This window comes from Dipodomys ordii, unplaced genomic scaffold, assembly GCF_000151885.1.
Source record: "Dipodomys ordii isolate 6190 unplaced genomic scaffold, Dord_2.0 Scaffold24, whole genome shotgun sequence".
Lineage (NCBI taxonomy): Eukaryota > Metazoa > Chordata > Mammalia > Rodentia > Heteromyidae > Dipodomys > Dipodomys ordii.
In genome coordinates, this window is record NW_012267240.1 from 10,519,217 (window position 1) to 10,534,029 (window position 14,813).

Consider the following 14,813-nt stretch of genomic DNA (forward strand, 5'->3'; position numbering starts at 1 on the left):
ATTAATTAATTTTTTTTAACTCTGTCACAGGGCCTTGGGTTCAGTCTTTAGGACCAAACTAAAAATCTGTCTACCTTTGTGCCAACTGGATCTCTTATTCATACTTCACCTACTTAAAAGATTTTTGAGGTAATTTATACATGGTATAGCACATGGTTAGCATGTCAGAGGTCCTGGGTTCAGTCCCCCAGCACATGTGCCTGCACACAGACACACAGGAAAACACAACATGGATGAAGAGATAACAATTAATAGGCATGTATTGTGGAAGGAGATGTATAATTATATCAGAATCAGAGGTTATGGATATTACCATAACTGAGCTCTGAAACATTAAACTTCCTGGAAATAAAGGACAAAGAGAAACAAATAAAAGGAAATAGGAACAAATACTTTTACCTAAAATGGCATACTTTGCAGCTACATGGAAATATAATAGTAAATATTAATGGAATAAATAACACCTTTACAGAAAAGAACAGGATCCATATCTTCATTTATAGACTTAAGGAAGCTGTGGGAAAAGTGAAGGTTCTCTTTTTAAAAATAATCCCTCAATTTAAAAAAATACATGTTGTAAACTAAGCATGGTGGCACACACCTGTAAACCCAACCTAGACCACAGAAAGAGACTGTCTGAAAACAAACACCATATTAAAGTAAGTCTGAAAATACTTCTATGGAAAAAAAATATAATCTACTTCAAGAATGATTTACTTAAAACAGGTATAAAACTTAAAATATTTAGAAAATGGGTAGATACAATTTCCTTTGTAGACAAACTTAAAATATTGAGAAAATGGGTAGATACAATTTCCTTTGTAGACACACACATGTTCATGCACTATACACCCCCCACATACACACACTAAATATCACTTGTTTTCAGCTAAACTTTAAAAGAGCCAGAATTAAAAATACTTAATATTGAGCCAACTATACCAGAAAACATGAAGCATGGAAATAGCAAAAACAACAATTCACTTTAAATACTGAAAAGCCGGGCTTGTAATCACCAGGGCCAGCCCAGTCACCACAGCAAGGCCAGATTTCTCAGAATGTGACCCAGGACACATTTCCTAGGGCCACCAAGACTACACAGTGAAATCCCAGTGCTGCCTGCGCTGGACAAGGAAAAGTACTTCTGACCAAGCATGCATGAATAAAAACCAAGGAGGGGAAATGTTGTACAGAGACTTCCACTGGCCAACCAACAAAATTCAAGGGTTCTAAAAACTCAGTGGATGTTGGCATACAGGAACATCTTTATATATACTAGTACTGGAGTCCCTTAAGTAGAATTTTTTTTTCATTTCTTATTTTCACAAATAAATCAAGGTTATTGTGTAAAAAAAGAAAAGAAAAGAAAAACTCAAGGGTTCCTAGTAATGTGTTCCCAGGGCAAACTGATCACTCAGGGCTCAGAATTCGTCTCTCTAGATTTGTCTCTGCTAGATCCAGGTGGGTTATCAGTAGGAGAACTCGTTGAAGTAGTATCTTGGTTCTCAACTCCCAGCTGATTACAGGTCTTGTCCCACCCCACGTGCTTTTAAAAAGCTCCAGGTTTGCCAAGCACCAGTGGCTCACATCTGTAATCCTAGCTACTCAGGAGGCTGAGATCTGAGGATGGCAGGCAGTTCAAAGCCAGCCCAGGCAGGAAAGTCTATGAAAAGCTTATCTCCAACTGACTACCAAAATGCAGGAAGTAGAGCTGTGGCTCAAGTGGCAGAGTGCTAGCCTTGAGCAAGGAAGCTCAGACACAGCACTCAGAGCCTGTCCCTGAGTTCAAGCCCCAGGATCAGCACAACAAAGAATGACAACAAAACCCTCCTGGTTTGGTAAGATTTTTCTTATGATCTAGAGAAGCCTAAAGAGCCTCTGAGACCAGCTTAAACTCTGAAGACCACTCCTACTCACTTATACCTCCCTCCAGGATGTACCAGTTAAAGTTCTTCAAAGCAGGCTCCCCTCGAATTCCCATTATCCTTCTCAAGGAGAGCTCAAAAGTTACAACGTTTCACAACTTTTGGATAACCACTGCTACTGAAAAGCCTAAACAGGGGACTTGTTAATATCAAAGTTCATGAGGAACTTCTAGAACCATCTAGAAATAATTTTCTAATAATTTTCATGAAAAGAGAACAAGATCAGATAGAAATTGAGAAACTAGTTCTGGAATGACCGACCAAGAGGATGGCAGCTTGAGGGCAAAAGGTCTTAATAAGCTAGACATAGTGATGTACGCCTGTGATCCCAGTTACATAAGGAGGCTAGAGGTAGGATGATTCCTTGTTTGAGGCTAGCCCTGGGCAAAATGTGGAACCCTACCTGAAAAAGAAACAACAAAAACTAGAGCAAAAATGGGATGAAAGGGCTGGGAAGGTGGCTCAGTGGTAGAGCGCTTGCCTTGCAATGCATGATGCCCTGGGTTTGATTCCCCAGCACCACATAAGCAAAAAGAAAAAAGCCGGAAATGGCGCTGTGGCTCAAGTGGTAGAGCGCTAGCCTTGAGCTGAAGAGCTGAGGGACAGCACCCAGGCCCAGAGTTCAGGCCCCACAACCGGACCCAATAAATAAATAAGTAAAAAAATGGGATGAAATTTGACTCCAATAATAGAGCACCTGTCTAGCAAGAACTGGAATTCAAACCCCAATATGGCAAGGCTAGGCAAGGAAAGGAAAAGAAAAGAAAAAGAGCTATTAAGTTACTTTACCATAAATGCACTTCTCTAACCTTCTTTGGGCTTAAGTAGTGTTCTACTGCACTTGCTTGCCTAAGCCGTTATAACAATTTCAATTTATTTTCCTTTCTTTGCCTTTTTGAGACAGCGTCTTCACTACGCAGCCCAAGCCAGCCCCAAGCTCGCGATCTTTCTGCCTGAGCTCCTGAGGGTTGGGATTTTACTACCAAACTTGTACAATCTTAAATTTGTAATACAAATGACTACTCTGTCCTTCACTACTAAATATTTACTAATAAGAATTGTGCTAGGCCTGGGATGCATGCTGAGTGAGGAAATGAGAAACTAAATGCTTATCATTGTGCTAAACACTGTGAAAGAGAGGCAGTAGTAGAAAGAGCATTACTCAGGCTCAGAGGAGGCTTTTCCATTTCAGTATTCTGAGGAACTAAACAATGTGAAGATTTGGATTTGTTTGCTCCAGACATATGATTTTAAATCATTTTATACCAACAACCCTTATTGATTATTTTCTTGAACCCTAGACACATAACATTACCTAAATCAGCACCATGGTTTCATACAGATGCATAATAAAAGGACTGTGTCAATCTCATAATTCTACTTCTGGAAATGTGCTTAAGTACTGATTTGCCATGTTTTACTGCATTTTTAGGTAAAATGTTATAGAACAAATATAAATAGTTAAGAAAAGGGTGTTTTATGTAAACTGAACAGTTTAAAAATAGTTTTGAGTTTTGTTAGTTTGCTTTAGACTTCCTAAACAGGCCTAAGAGTGGCCTAGTATCCAATGTACCACAAAACATGTTTCTTATATTTAGTAAGTAACTATCTCCAATTGCTGGAAATATATAATTGGTAAAGGTAACAACGCATTATCTATCTCTACTATTACAGCCATATGTGGTTTATTATTCTGAGAGGGGAAGTATCAAAATTCATTTTTAAATTACTGCAAGATGTAATGTTTCAAATATATATAGTTTGAGGGCACTCATTAGATGTTTTAATGTTTTCATATGTTCTTTTTACTCAGGAGGAATCAAACCACAACTTAAAACCTAAGGTTGCACAGTTTTCTCTAGCAATCATTTTGATTAAAAATTAAACTTATTATTTTCCAACTACTTTAAAGAAGAGGTTTCAATACTTTCTTTTGCTTTAGCAGTGATTTTGGACATCTTCAGTCAGGCAGATTTCCTCATTAGCACATCAAAAACATAATGAGAAACTTCAGAAAATGAAAATACAATAATATTCCATTGATAATCTTCATTTCCCTTCACATGAAATGATTCAAATTTCATAACAAGAGAATTACCATTTATCATGGTTTTCTATATTGAAAATGTTCTTCATATTATTCTAGACTATAAAACTTATTTAAACTGTATATAGCAAGGGATTGTTAGAAACCTCTGCAAAATCTTCTCAGATATGTAGACAATAAGTCAAAATCAAGAGTAAAATGCACTAGCAACTTACATTACCAAAATGAAGGCACTTGTCTGAGAAAAATTTGGTTGCAATACATAATTGATACACACTTACTGTTGCTACATAACAAAACAATATCATTTTACAGGGACAAGATGTGAGAAATAGATTATTATTTTTGGTCACATTCAGGAATAGCAGGAGGTAGTGCTTTTACAATGATGGCTATGATATATAATGTAATATAAAATTATACACACTGAAACACAAGTATAACAGGGGAAATTTTAATAAGATCAATGAAATCTTACTGATATTAACATCCTGTTTGTGACATTGTACTCAATTGCAAGACACTAAAAGTACCAGACTCTCTCCTATTACTCCTTACAACTACAAATTAATCTACAATTACCTCAAAATGTAAAAGAGTTTTAAAGATAAATACTTTTTCCAATCTAAATGTTTCTTCCACCTCTACCAATGAAAACACTGAATGAATAATCTCAGTGACAAAAAATTACCACATATGCAGTAATAATTCCCCTCAAAGAAACCCAGAGTAAATATTAAGTCTAGCTATTCTTGCTTTGAGTATATTCTCCATTTATTTTGGTGGTATGTAAATTAGTGACAAAGATCTTATCCTACAAGCTGAAAGTTTATTTTTACACCCTATATATATATATATATATGGATAAAACATGACATTTTAATAAATACATATATAAACAAATTGCAACCATTTCATTCTGATTCTTTGAGTGAATTCCCTCTTAAAATATATGCACTTCCTCTATACAATTTTAAAACTATATAGTTGTATTACACAGCAGTTACCCGTGACACATTTTTCAAAGTGCAATGTAAGTGGAAATCTTCATGGGTTTTTGTTCTGGAATTTTCCATATTTGGCTCTATACAATATTATATAGCATCTATCTATATTTCTCTCTTGAGTTAATGTACATATTGTAGGGGGGTTCACTGTGGTATTTGCATATGTGCACACAGTGTACTCTGAACAAATTCACCTCCCTCCACCATATTCTAAATTGAAGATTTCTCAAGATAGTATTGATAGCTCCCTTACAATGGAAGTGGTAGAATCATCCTAATCCAAAAAGGGAAGATGGGATGACTCCCCTTTCCCGCTTTCTTTTCTCCCTTCTTCCTTCCTCCCTCCCTCCCTCTTTCCCTCCCCACCCGCCTCTCCTCTCTTTTCCCTGAGTGGAAAGAAGAGAACCACTAGGCTTTGTCACACAGCCGGGTCTTTACCCTGCTCGGAATCCCCTGGCCCAGACTCCAGCACACCATCCGCTTTTCCCTAACCAGCCCAACACGTCTGGGATTTCTTTGCTGTGAGGAAGTCGAAGGTGATCCAAGACGGGGTGACAGGCCGAGGCACCCGGACAAAACGGCTTCCCATCCACGTAAAATGACCTCCAGGCAGTCATTTCGCGTGGCCTTGATTTTCAGCCAGACAGTGAAGGCAGGAAGGACGGACCTGGGGCCGCTCAGCCCCGGGCCCCACCCGCGAAGACCCGAATGCTTCCACCCGCAGGCTGGGCGGTGGGTTGGAGGCACTTAAGCGAGACTCCCTTCTCGGGGGGTCCCCATCCCGCAGCTGTCCGGGAGCGGGGAGGCCGGGATCTGGGGCCAGGGGCGGGCCCGGGGGTCCGGGGACCCGGGACCCGGGACGCGGGGCGCCGCGAGGCGCGGGTGGAGGAGAGGCGGGGCTGAGGGCGCGGGAGTGCGGGGCTGGGGGGGTGCGCGTCGGGACGCGTGCGGGCTCACCCGCGTTCTGCAGTGTCTCGATGTTTTGGGGTCTGGTCGCCAGCTCCGCCACCATCTGCACGAACTGGGTGCGAGCCTTTTGGTACTGCTCGAACACTGGGGGAGGGGGGGAGGAGAGAGGGTCAGTGGGGGGTGGGCCTGCCCGTCGAGGGGGCGCCCCGCCGCCAGCTCCGCTGCCCCGTCGGGGGGGGGGGGCGCCCGGCCCGCCACGCCCCTACCTTGCAGCACCTGCCTCTGACTCATGGCGCCCGCGATCGCTGTCCGCCCCGCACCTCCCGGCGGCAACGAGGTGCGGCGACGCGGCTGGGCGGCGGGTCGGCGGGGGAGGCGACCGCCGCCACAACGCCGGGTCTCAGACGGGAGCCGTTCCTCTGTGTACCCGCGTCTCCCGGGCAACCGACCGGAACCGGAACGCCGCCGTCTCGCGGCAACGGCCAGGGCCGGGCGTGACGTCACGGCCGCGGTCCCGGGGCCGCCCGCGTGGGGGGGCGGCGCCCGCACGGCCAGACTCCCCGCCCCCGGGAGGCGAGGGGATGTCAGGGGGAGGGGAGCGGGGCGGACTCCGCCGCCGGGGGTTCCCCCGCGCATCACCCCAGCCAGACGGCCGTGAAGGTCACGCTCCGTCGAATGTCACTCCCCGAGGGCCGCGCGCGGGGCCCCGGCATCCTCCAGGGGGGACCGTGTTCTGTACAAAGTGACCCCAGACCCGCGCGGTGCCCTGGCTGCGAGGCCCAGGGCCGGGGTGCAGGGACGGCCGCGCTCCCGGGGCCTCCACGAAGCGCGTTCGTGACCACGGATCACTGGATCCTGGGTGATTGTCAGTGCAGCCCTCAAGTCCAAGTTTCTACTCTGGCCTCTCTTATTTCAGGGTTCCTGCAAGGTCACTTCCGTGCTCATGCGCTTCGTGACACTAGTGACACATGGGCACTTCTAGAGATGCAGTGGGAAAGCAGAGGAGGGGATAGTATGATAAATACCCTAATTTTGCAGTCTCCACATTTTCACGTGATGTCTAAAACCACCTTTTACCTTGATCCTTCATCTTATTGCTGAGTGATATTTCCCCAAAGAGAGGGAGAGTCTACCTGGAAACCCAGGTTGCCCTCGTTCATATAATCTGAATTCTGTACCTAGTTACTTTTGACAAAATGTCGGTGCCCAGCTTACTACTTGTGCCCTCTCCAGTCTTTGGAAAACTCATACCAAATGTTACAATGACAACCATCAGCACAAATATTTCTCCATCACAAACTACTAATTTCATCAGGTGGCAAACACCACTGTTTACCAGATAGCCACAGCTGTTGTGAAGTGGTAGCTCTTCTTTAAGAGAAGAGGGCATGCAGACTTGGTTGGTTCTCACATTTGGAGTCAGTCCTCTATAAGAGTTTTTGAGATCTCATTTTGTCTAAAACCTCTGATGAAGTCTTGATATTTTGTGGAGCCCCAAATAGTTGGGGAATGGACTAGCTATCCAAGAAAGGAAGGTATGTACAATGGGTTCCTGGACACCCCCCAGAGCCAGAGTATTCATCTTTTATTCTGCAATTCAGAAGCCATTGACATTCACAATCCCTGGACTTAACTATGCTATAAATTTCACAGAAATCTCTATATTTTCCTAACAAGTCTTTTTAAAAAGTTGTAGACTTCCATTGGAGATGTAGTTGCATTGAGTCAATAATTAAAATTGTAAATTAACTACCCTAATTTTATTTTCGGTTCCTTTGTTGCATTATGAAAAAAAATCCCCTTAAAACTAAAAGGTTCTATACTTAGTGCCAGTCTTTAAACAATTTAAGCTCCTAAACGACTATATCTGCCACGTTTAATAACTTCTTTACTATATATACTCCACTTTAAAAGTGTGAAGAGCACATCAGTGAGGAAAATATCAAAATCTATCAATACAACACAATCTACTGATGGAATGCCACAAAGTTTGAAAACTTAAATTCAAATGGCATACAAAGACTTTAGAGAATCTGAGTTGTCAATGCCTATGTTTTAAAATATTGTATTAATTGTCCCTGGCAAAAAACTAGTATAGCATGCCTACTTCATATCCCAATAGTTAGATCTTTGCTTCTTTCCTTTAGCTTTCTGTTTTTGAAAAGTGTTTAAATTTTTATGAAAAAGTAATAGAATAAGATACATGTAAATGAAAATGATATTATTTGAATATAAAATGTCAGAGATTACTTTCTCTGTCAAGAAAAAAAATCTACATTGTCTGACCCACTTCTCAACTTTCTAACTTTAAAATAAAGTATCACTCTATTTTACACAGTTAAATGTGTATTCTGTGATCACACACACACACCTTTAGACTAACAGTTAAACAGTGGAAAAGAAAACTACTTAGAGATGCTCTTTTAAAGAAATGTTATTAAACCAAGATCAGTGTTCTTAAAATACCAGCTGAATTTAGAGATTCATAATGTAGTTTGGACATAAAACTGTATGTTTGGTTTAAGAATAAAGTATTTGAAGAACTTTCTAAAGCCTTGCAGCAGTGAAAAGTTTGGAAGCCTTTGGTTCCTTTTGGGAAAAGCTAATTTTAATACTATATATCATATATAACTTCAAAACCATTTTTTCTTCACTTGGTTTCTTACAGAGAGGGGCTGGAAACCCAACCAAATAAAGCTAGTTTCAAAAATCTTCTTTTGTTTATCTTTACAAATGTCCTTTAAGAATTCAGAAAATCCCATCACCATAGAAATGTACAGTACATGCACCTAAAAGAACTTTTTTTCTAATTTTAACATAGATGTAATCTTTCAACTCCTAGCTGAATTTAACAGTTAAAGTTTTATATATACTAACTAGATATTAAGATCTACACTTTAAAATTCTGTTAAAGTGTCTGAAGTGTGCATCTATCTATCTATCTATATTCCTCTACCAATCCAAACATCAATGTGTGCCAAACACTATATGAGGCAGTATGTTCATGACATACTGTCTTCTGGGGCATGAAGTTTCATAAGCAGCAACTGAAGCCTGTATTAACTCTGCAAACTTAAACCCACTACTGCTTAGACTCTCATTGATCTAACATGCTGTAAATGCTTTTGGAGCAAAAGATGATATGCTTAGGGTGGAGTAGGGAAAGAGTCCTAAGTATTTAAAACATTTAAGTTATGTCCTTTAAAAAATATTTATCTTCAAGTCGTACCAAGGAATCATTTGATGAATACAATGCATCTTGACCAGTTGTTGCCCTCTCTCTAAATCATGTCTTATTTTTAACAAAAATTAGATGTTGTGTCTAGATGTGAAATCTTCTCAAAAAAAGATAGCATTATGATACTTTAAAAGAGATTCAGTTGATAAGTGCCCATAACTGTTGAAGTTATGAATACACAATAATCACACAACCATCATTTTGCCAACACCAAATCTAAACTTACTGGCATGCCTTCATATTTACATGGTTGAACAGAAAAATCAAAGCATTGCATACTCCACAATCAAGTTAGTAGACCCTAAATATTATCTACAATGATGAAAGCAAATATAGGACTATCCTAAATGTTGCAGAGCCCCCAGTTTGGGAAAAATCTAGATTTTACATTTATGTGTGAGCAGATCATCCAATTGTGCCTTCAAAGTTGTTACCAGAGCAGAAGGTATTTGGACATTTCTTTTGGGGGGGGCAGAGGAAAGCGAAGAGAAAAGGATGAACATGTCTACGTATGCTTCTTTATTCTTTACTTTTTGAATCTTTTAGAACCAATGCCATGATTCTGAAACTTTAAAGTTCTTCTCTTTCTATTTAGTGATGAGGCCAGGAGACTGTCAGGTTAACAGTGATTCAGTAGACCTGGATATACCTAAACATGGTTCCTTTTTTAGTATTTGAGTGGATCTATATGGCTCTTTTCCAGCATTTCAGTGGATAAGATTTAAGTCATGCTTTCCACTTCCCCAAATAAACTACTTAGGAAGATTTATTTTTCCAAAAAAGGTAACTCCTAGCATAGGAATTGATACTAAAGGGGGGGGGAAGATGCTTTTAATGTAGGTGTAAAATACAATGTAACATTTCCCAGAACAATGCCATGCACGGATGGGGGAGGGGGGCTATTGCTGCTTAGGGTGTGTGTATTCCTTAAAAAGAAAGAAAGAAAGCAAAACAGTACTTTCTGAGGTGCGTTTTGATTAAAAATTGTACCCAAGCCAGTGTCGCCAAAAAGAAAACCCTAAGAGCTCTGTCAATCTTCTAGATTGGCAGCTACTCTCTCAACTTCCCACCCTTTCTAAATCTTGGAGTTGTTGGACTTGTCTTAGAAATTGTAGGTATGGTTGCTCTCAACATACACACACACACACACACACACACACACACACACACACACATACGCGTGTGTGATTCCTATAGTAGTAATAATTGTTATTAATTTTGCACATCTTTCAAGAGACAGGGAAGGTGTTGCACAGAAAAGAAAGGATCCTCAGAGCCCACTCAGCTGGCGTCTGGGACGCAGCCCACGCGTGCTCGGGTATGAGTCCCTCCAGGGCCGAGTCGCGGCTGCCCACCTAACCCTTAAGCTGGACACCTTCGGGTCTCCGTGCTCCGATGGGGGTAGGGTCCCACGCACGATGACACTGCCCCGACAGGCAGCCGTCGCGTGGGTCGTCGAGCCGTCGGGCTGAGGGAAAGGGCTCTGACTGCATCTGCTTTTGCCTTTCATCTAAAGTTTCTCCAACTTCCAGGAGCGGCTTCACCGTCTCCACAATGTGTCTCCCAAAGAAGGGAGAGCCGGGGATCGCCTGGAGCTGTGCCTCCAAAACTGGGCTGTGGGTCATCCTGGGACCAGGTGGCAGCGGTGGCTTAGGAGCCCGGCGGGGTGCGCGGGCGGCAGGGGAGGAAGGGGCCGGGGCGCCCCGGCCGCGGGCGCGTGTGCGGAAGGACGTGGCGGCTGAGCTGGGGCCTTGGGTGCGTTTGGGGTGCAGGGTGGTCCCCCCCCCGACCCCGCCTCGGCACCCTCGTAGTGCTGCGGGAGGGAGGAGGCCGGAGATCGAGGTGGGAGGGACGGCAGGGCACGAGGGAAATGGAGACGGCCTTTCCTTTCGCTTTGGTCCCCAGGCCAGGCCTCCCACTTGAAATGCAAAGCTGCGCGGGCCCGGGGCGGAGGTGTGGGACGGGGGCCTCCCTTCCCCGCCCCGCCGCGCGGCTGCCCCGCCAGGCCTAAGCAAAGTGCAGCTAAGGAGCCCGGACGATCGCGGAGCACCGAGGCCGCAGCCCTGGCGCAGCAAAGCGTCCGCGCCGCGCTCGGAACGGCCTGCTCTGCCCTGCTCTGCCCTGCTCTGCCCTGCTCTGCCCTGCTCAGCTCCCGGATCGGTCCGAGTGCTCTTTAAAGTTGGAGGATCGGAGGGAAGGGCTTCGGGATCCCCCTTGCCAGGAGAGGAGTGGGAGATTCCTGCACCAGATTACAGCAGCCAGCGCCCTAAAACCCGCAGCGCAGGCCGGATCCCGCCGGGGCGAGACGCGGAGAGCTTATTTAGAAAAGGGGGGTGAGGGGGGCGGGGAGAGTAGCAAGCCGCTACTCACTGCGCATGTGCAAGCCTTTTTTTTTTTTTTTAAGTTTTGCGGTCATTTCGCTTTGCCAAGTCCCTGGGCGCATTGATTATTTTGAAGGATAATTGAGTGTATGCTTTCACGCCTGGATATCACTGCAAAAGTACAGAGATTTTAAAATTTCTCAAACCTTGGAACTAATATTTTTTTTTAAAAATCCTTTAACCGCTGTGCAGGTACGTTCCCCTCCCAGAGACTATCCGAGCAGAGTGTGCGTCGCTAAAATATGGACTCACTTCCAGGACATCATAACACTAACCTTTCATTCTTTCAGAAGAGATGCTTGTGCTGCAATTTCCACTCCGTTTTGTCCAGAAGAAACATTTGAATAATGCTAAATCTGAATTTTTAAAATTAGCCGTCTACCTTAATTATACCCTATTTTCAAGTGAGCAAATCAAGATTTTCATATAAACAAAATCACCAATTAGCCACCCATATGGAGAAAATACTAGTACCTTTCCCATTATAAGAAATATTTTGACTTAAGGAAATAAATTTTAAATGCTTTTCTATTTATTCTGGGAGCGTTTCCCCCCTCCCCTTCCTGGTGAAATAAAATTCAGTTACTATAACTTTATTTATAAGCCAAGGGTAAAGGGTGGGGAAGTTTATAATTAAAGTTGTATGTATACAAACAACTACATTATGTTTCTGTACACATCTCCAAGAGAAACAGCTTACTAATTAACTTCTGTCAAAACTAAGGACACATAATGGGTAAAGAGAGGTTAAGGACTTCTTGTAGCACGATTGTATAGAAAAGACATTGGTTTTTTTTAGAACATGATGATTATATATAATGCTGTAAATACATGCCAAAAGTTATTGAAAAAAAAAAAGAATACCAAAATACCGAATACCATGATCTTTCTAGGAAAGGATGTCCCCAGGACCCATTTTAGAACATAACAGTATGTGCTGCCCTAGTATGTATGTAAGAGAGATTATGTACCTTGGGTATATTAAAGATCATGAAAGTACATTTTCCTCAGTCTACATTAAAAGTTGCTTACCCAGTGGGCAAGCTTATTTTATTGTAATGAAATTCCTAAGAAATAGTGTCCAAAGTGGTGGTGTGAACATTTTTTTAAAGTGATCTTTTTGGGCAAAATGATCATTTAGTAAAACTAAGTCGATTCTATTAAATCTGGCAGCCTCTTGCTCCTCAGAAAGTGACAGGAGAGTGTAAAGAAAACCCAAGTAAAATACTTGAAGAAAATTGTCATGAGCATATTTAGAAACAGCTGCTAAACACAGTTTCCTAAGCTTACCCTGACTGGGTTCTTCAATTACACTACAAAACAAACTGTAATGAATCATGTTCAAAGCAAGACACTCTCGAGCTAATTACTGATAAGACTAATTTGTCTGATTCCTGAACAGCTAAAAGATTTCCAAACTGGGTCTTCCCACTATATTTCACTCATAAGCATTTTGTAAATGTATTTTCTGAATTCAAAAGTTTTGTTGATAATTTTGGAAGAGTCAAAAATAGTTAAAATTTAATAAAAAAAAAGCAAGCAAGAAAGAAAATTGGGTGAGACAGAAATGACTTCATTGCTTACTTTTTGAGTCCACAGGAAAGAAATTCTACAGCCTTAGAGATGTAGTCTCAAAAGTAGCTCATTCCTGATTGCAGTTTAAATAAACCAATGAAATCTATCATTATTTCACTCAATAGCAATAATTTACATGAATATGAATCACTTGATCTTCGATTCACTGAAAGACACAGTTGTAATAGGGGAAAGGGGGGATAATCTCTTTAACTGGGTCTAAAACAACTTGTTGGAGCTTTTCTTTCTTGAAAGACCATACAAAGAAACTTCAGGAAAGCCTTGCTTTCCCATTTTCAAGGTGATGCTGGAGGTAGTAGGGCAAGCTACAGGTTATGCTGTCTGTAGGAATCAAGTTGTACTAACTTTCTACTTTGAAGTAAACTGTTTTACTGAATGAAGTTGACTTTTTGTAAAGCTTAAAGATGAACCCCTTTTATAATGCATCCAAGGGGCATTTTAGGAAGCACTCTTACTTTGAGGTTAGCATCATTTATGGTTAAGAAATAGTAAGCATTTTGTGATATTTAAAAGCTTATTTTAATGAAGTAGGATATTTCAAAGTGCATTGTCTCAGTAGATTTACAAGATCTAATACTAGCCCCTAAAGCATGCCTGTAAAAATAGTTACTGTCATGTTTATGGTTTAAGAAGTATGAAATCACTTTAAAATCTTAACCTACTAATGGTTCCTTAACCATTTTTTTAGACTTTTGGTGGGAGATGAGCAAAGTTACAAGTTCTTATATATCATTTGTCATTCTCAGAATCCTGAAAGCTATCTTAGTCTACCACACTTGAAATACAATTATTGGAATATGCATAAGTGAGCATATCAAAGTAATGTCACCAGCTTGAAAACTATTTTGTATTTCATTGAGTTTATCAAACATATCCAAACTTTGTGGTCATAAGTAGTTTGGTGTTTGGGTTTTGGGGCTTTTTTGCTAATGAAAGTCATTGAGACTTCTGGAGTCTTCTGGAAAAGAGGCAAGTATTTGTTGTGTTATATCGCAAGGACCCCAGGGCTCACAAAGGAATTTAAATAAGACAGGCGATTGTCTTAGACAAGGTTAGTCTTAGAAATCTCAGCACATTTGTGATTTACATGAAATCTCAATCCATGAGAGCAACTGAAAGAACAATTATTAAGAGCAAAGAAAGTTGGCAATGCATATCTCCTAGTTAAATAAAATACTTAGAAGAATATAACAGTTCTTCTCTTTAAAAAAAATGTTAAAGCAATTTTCTAGAACCATTGAAAGGGCGGACTTCCTAAGGACTGTTATCAAAGGCTTCACGCATAAGACCTTAATCTACATCGCTGTGGGCTGATTCCGAACGTCAGCTTAAATGGGGGGGGATAGAAGCTGGGTGCTCCATCTTGAACAAGAACCAAGTACGTGGATGTCACGTGTGAGCCAATGCAAACTATTGCATTTTGGATTTCGGGCAAAATACCCGAGGTAGACAAAGAAAAGAAGAGTTGAGACTGCAGGAGTGCTCTAACCCACAGGAGCTCTAACCCATAGGAAAGCAAGCCACCCTTCCCCAGAGAGAGCAGAAATGGTCCTTAAGCTCTTCTTTGTGTCGCCGTAAGCAATAAGGGAGTGAACACCTTCACGTCTTTCTTTGCCTCTAGCCTTGTTTACAAGGTGAACAATAGCTTTCTAATTGGTCATTGGAAAGCCATTTCAGGTCAAGTTGAAGAAGAGGGTTAGCTGAGATTGA

At 41.7% G+C, this 14,813-nt stretch overlaps 1 protein-coding gene across 2 annotated transcripts in view; it reads right to left on the minus strand.

Annotated features, from left to right (window-relative positions):
* The window catches only part of Spag6 (sperm associated antigen 6), a 48,015-nt gene extending 41,770 nt beyond the window's left edge, over positions 1-6,245 (minus strand). For both annotated transcript variants that reach the window (XM_013014624.1, XM_013014623.1), the window contains exons 1-2: positions 6,155-6,245; positions 5,937-6,032 (exon numbers count right to left, since the gene is read on the minus strand). In XM_013014624.1, coding sequence (XP_012870078.1) covers positions 5,937-6,032; positions 6,155-6,179 — 121 coding nt within the window. In that variant the 5' untranslated portion in view covers positions 6,180-6,245. The remainder of the gene's footprint in view (positions 1-5,936; positions 6,033-6,154) is intronic.
* Positions 6,246-14,813: the final 8,568 nt, after the last annotated feature.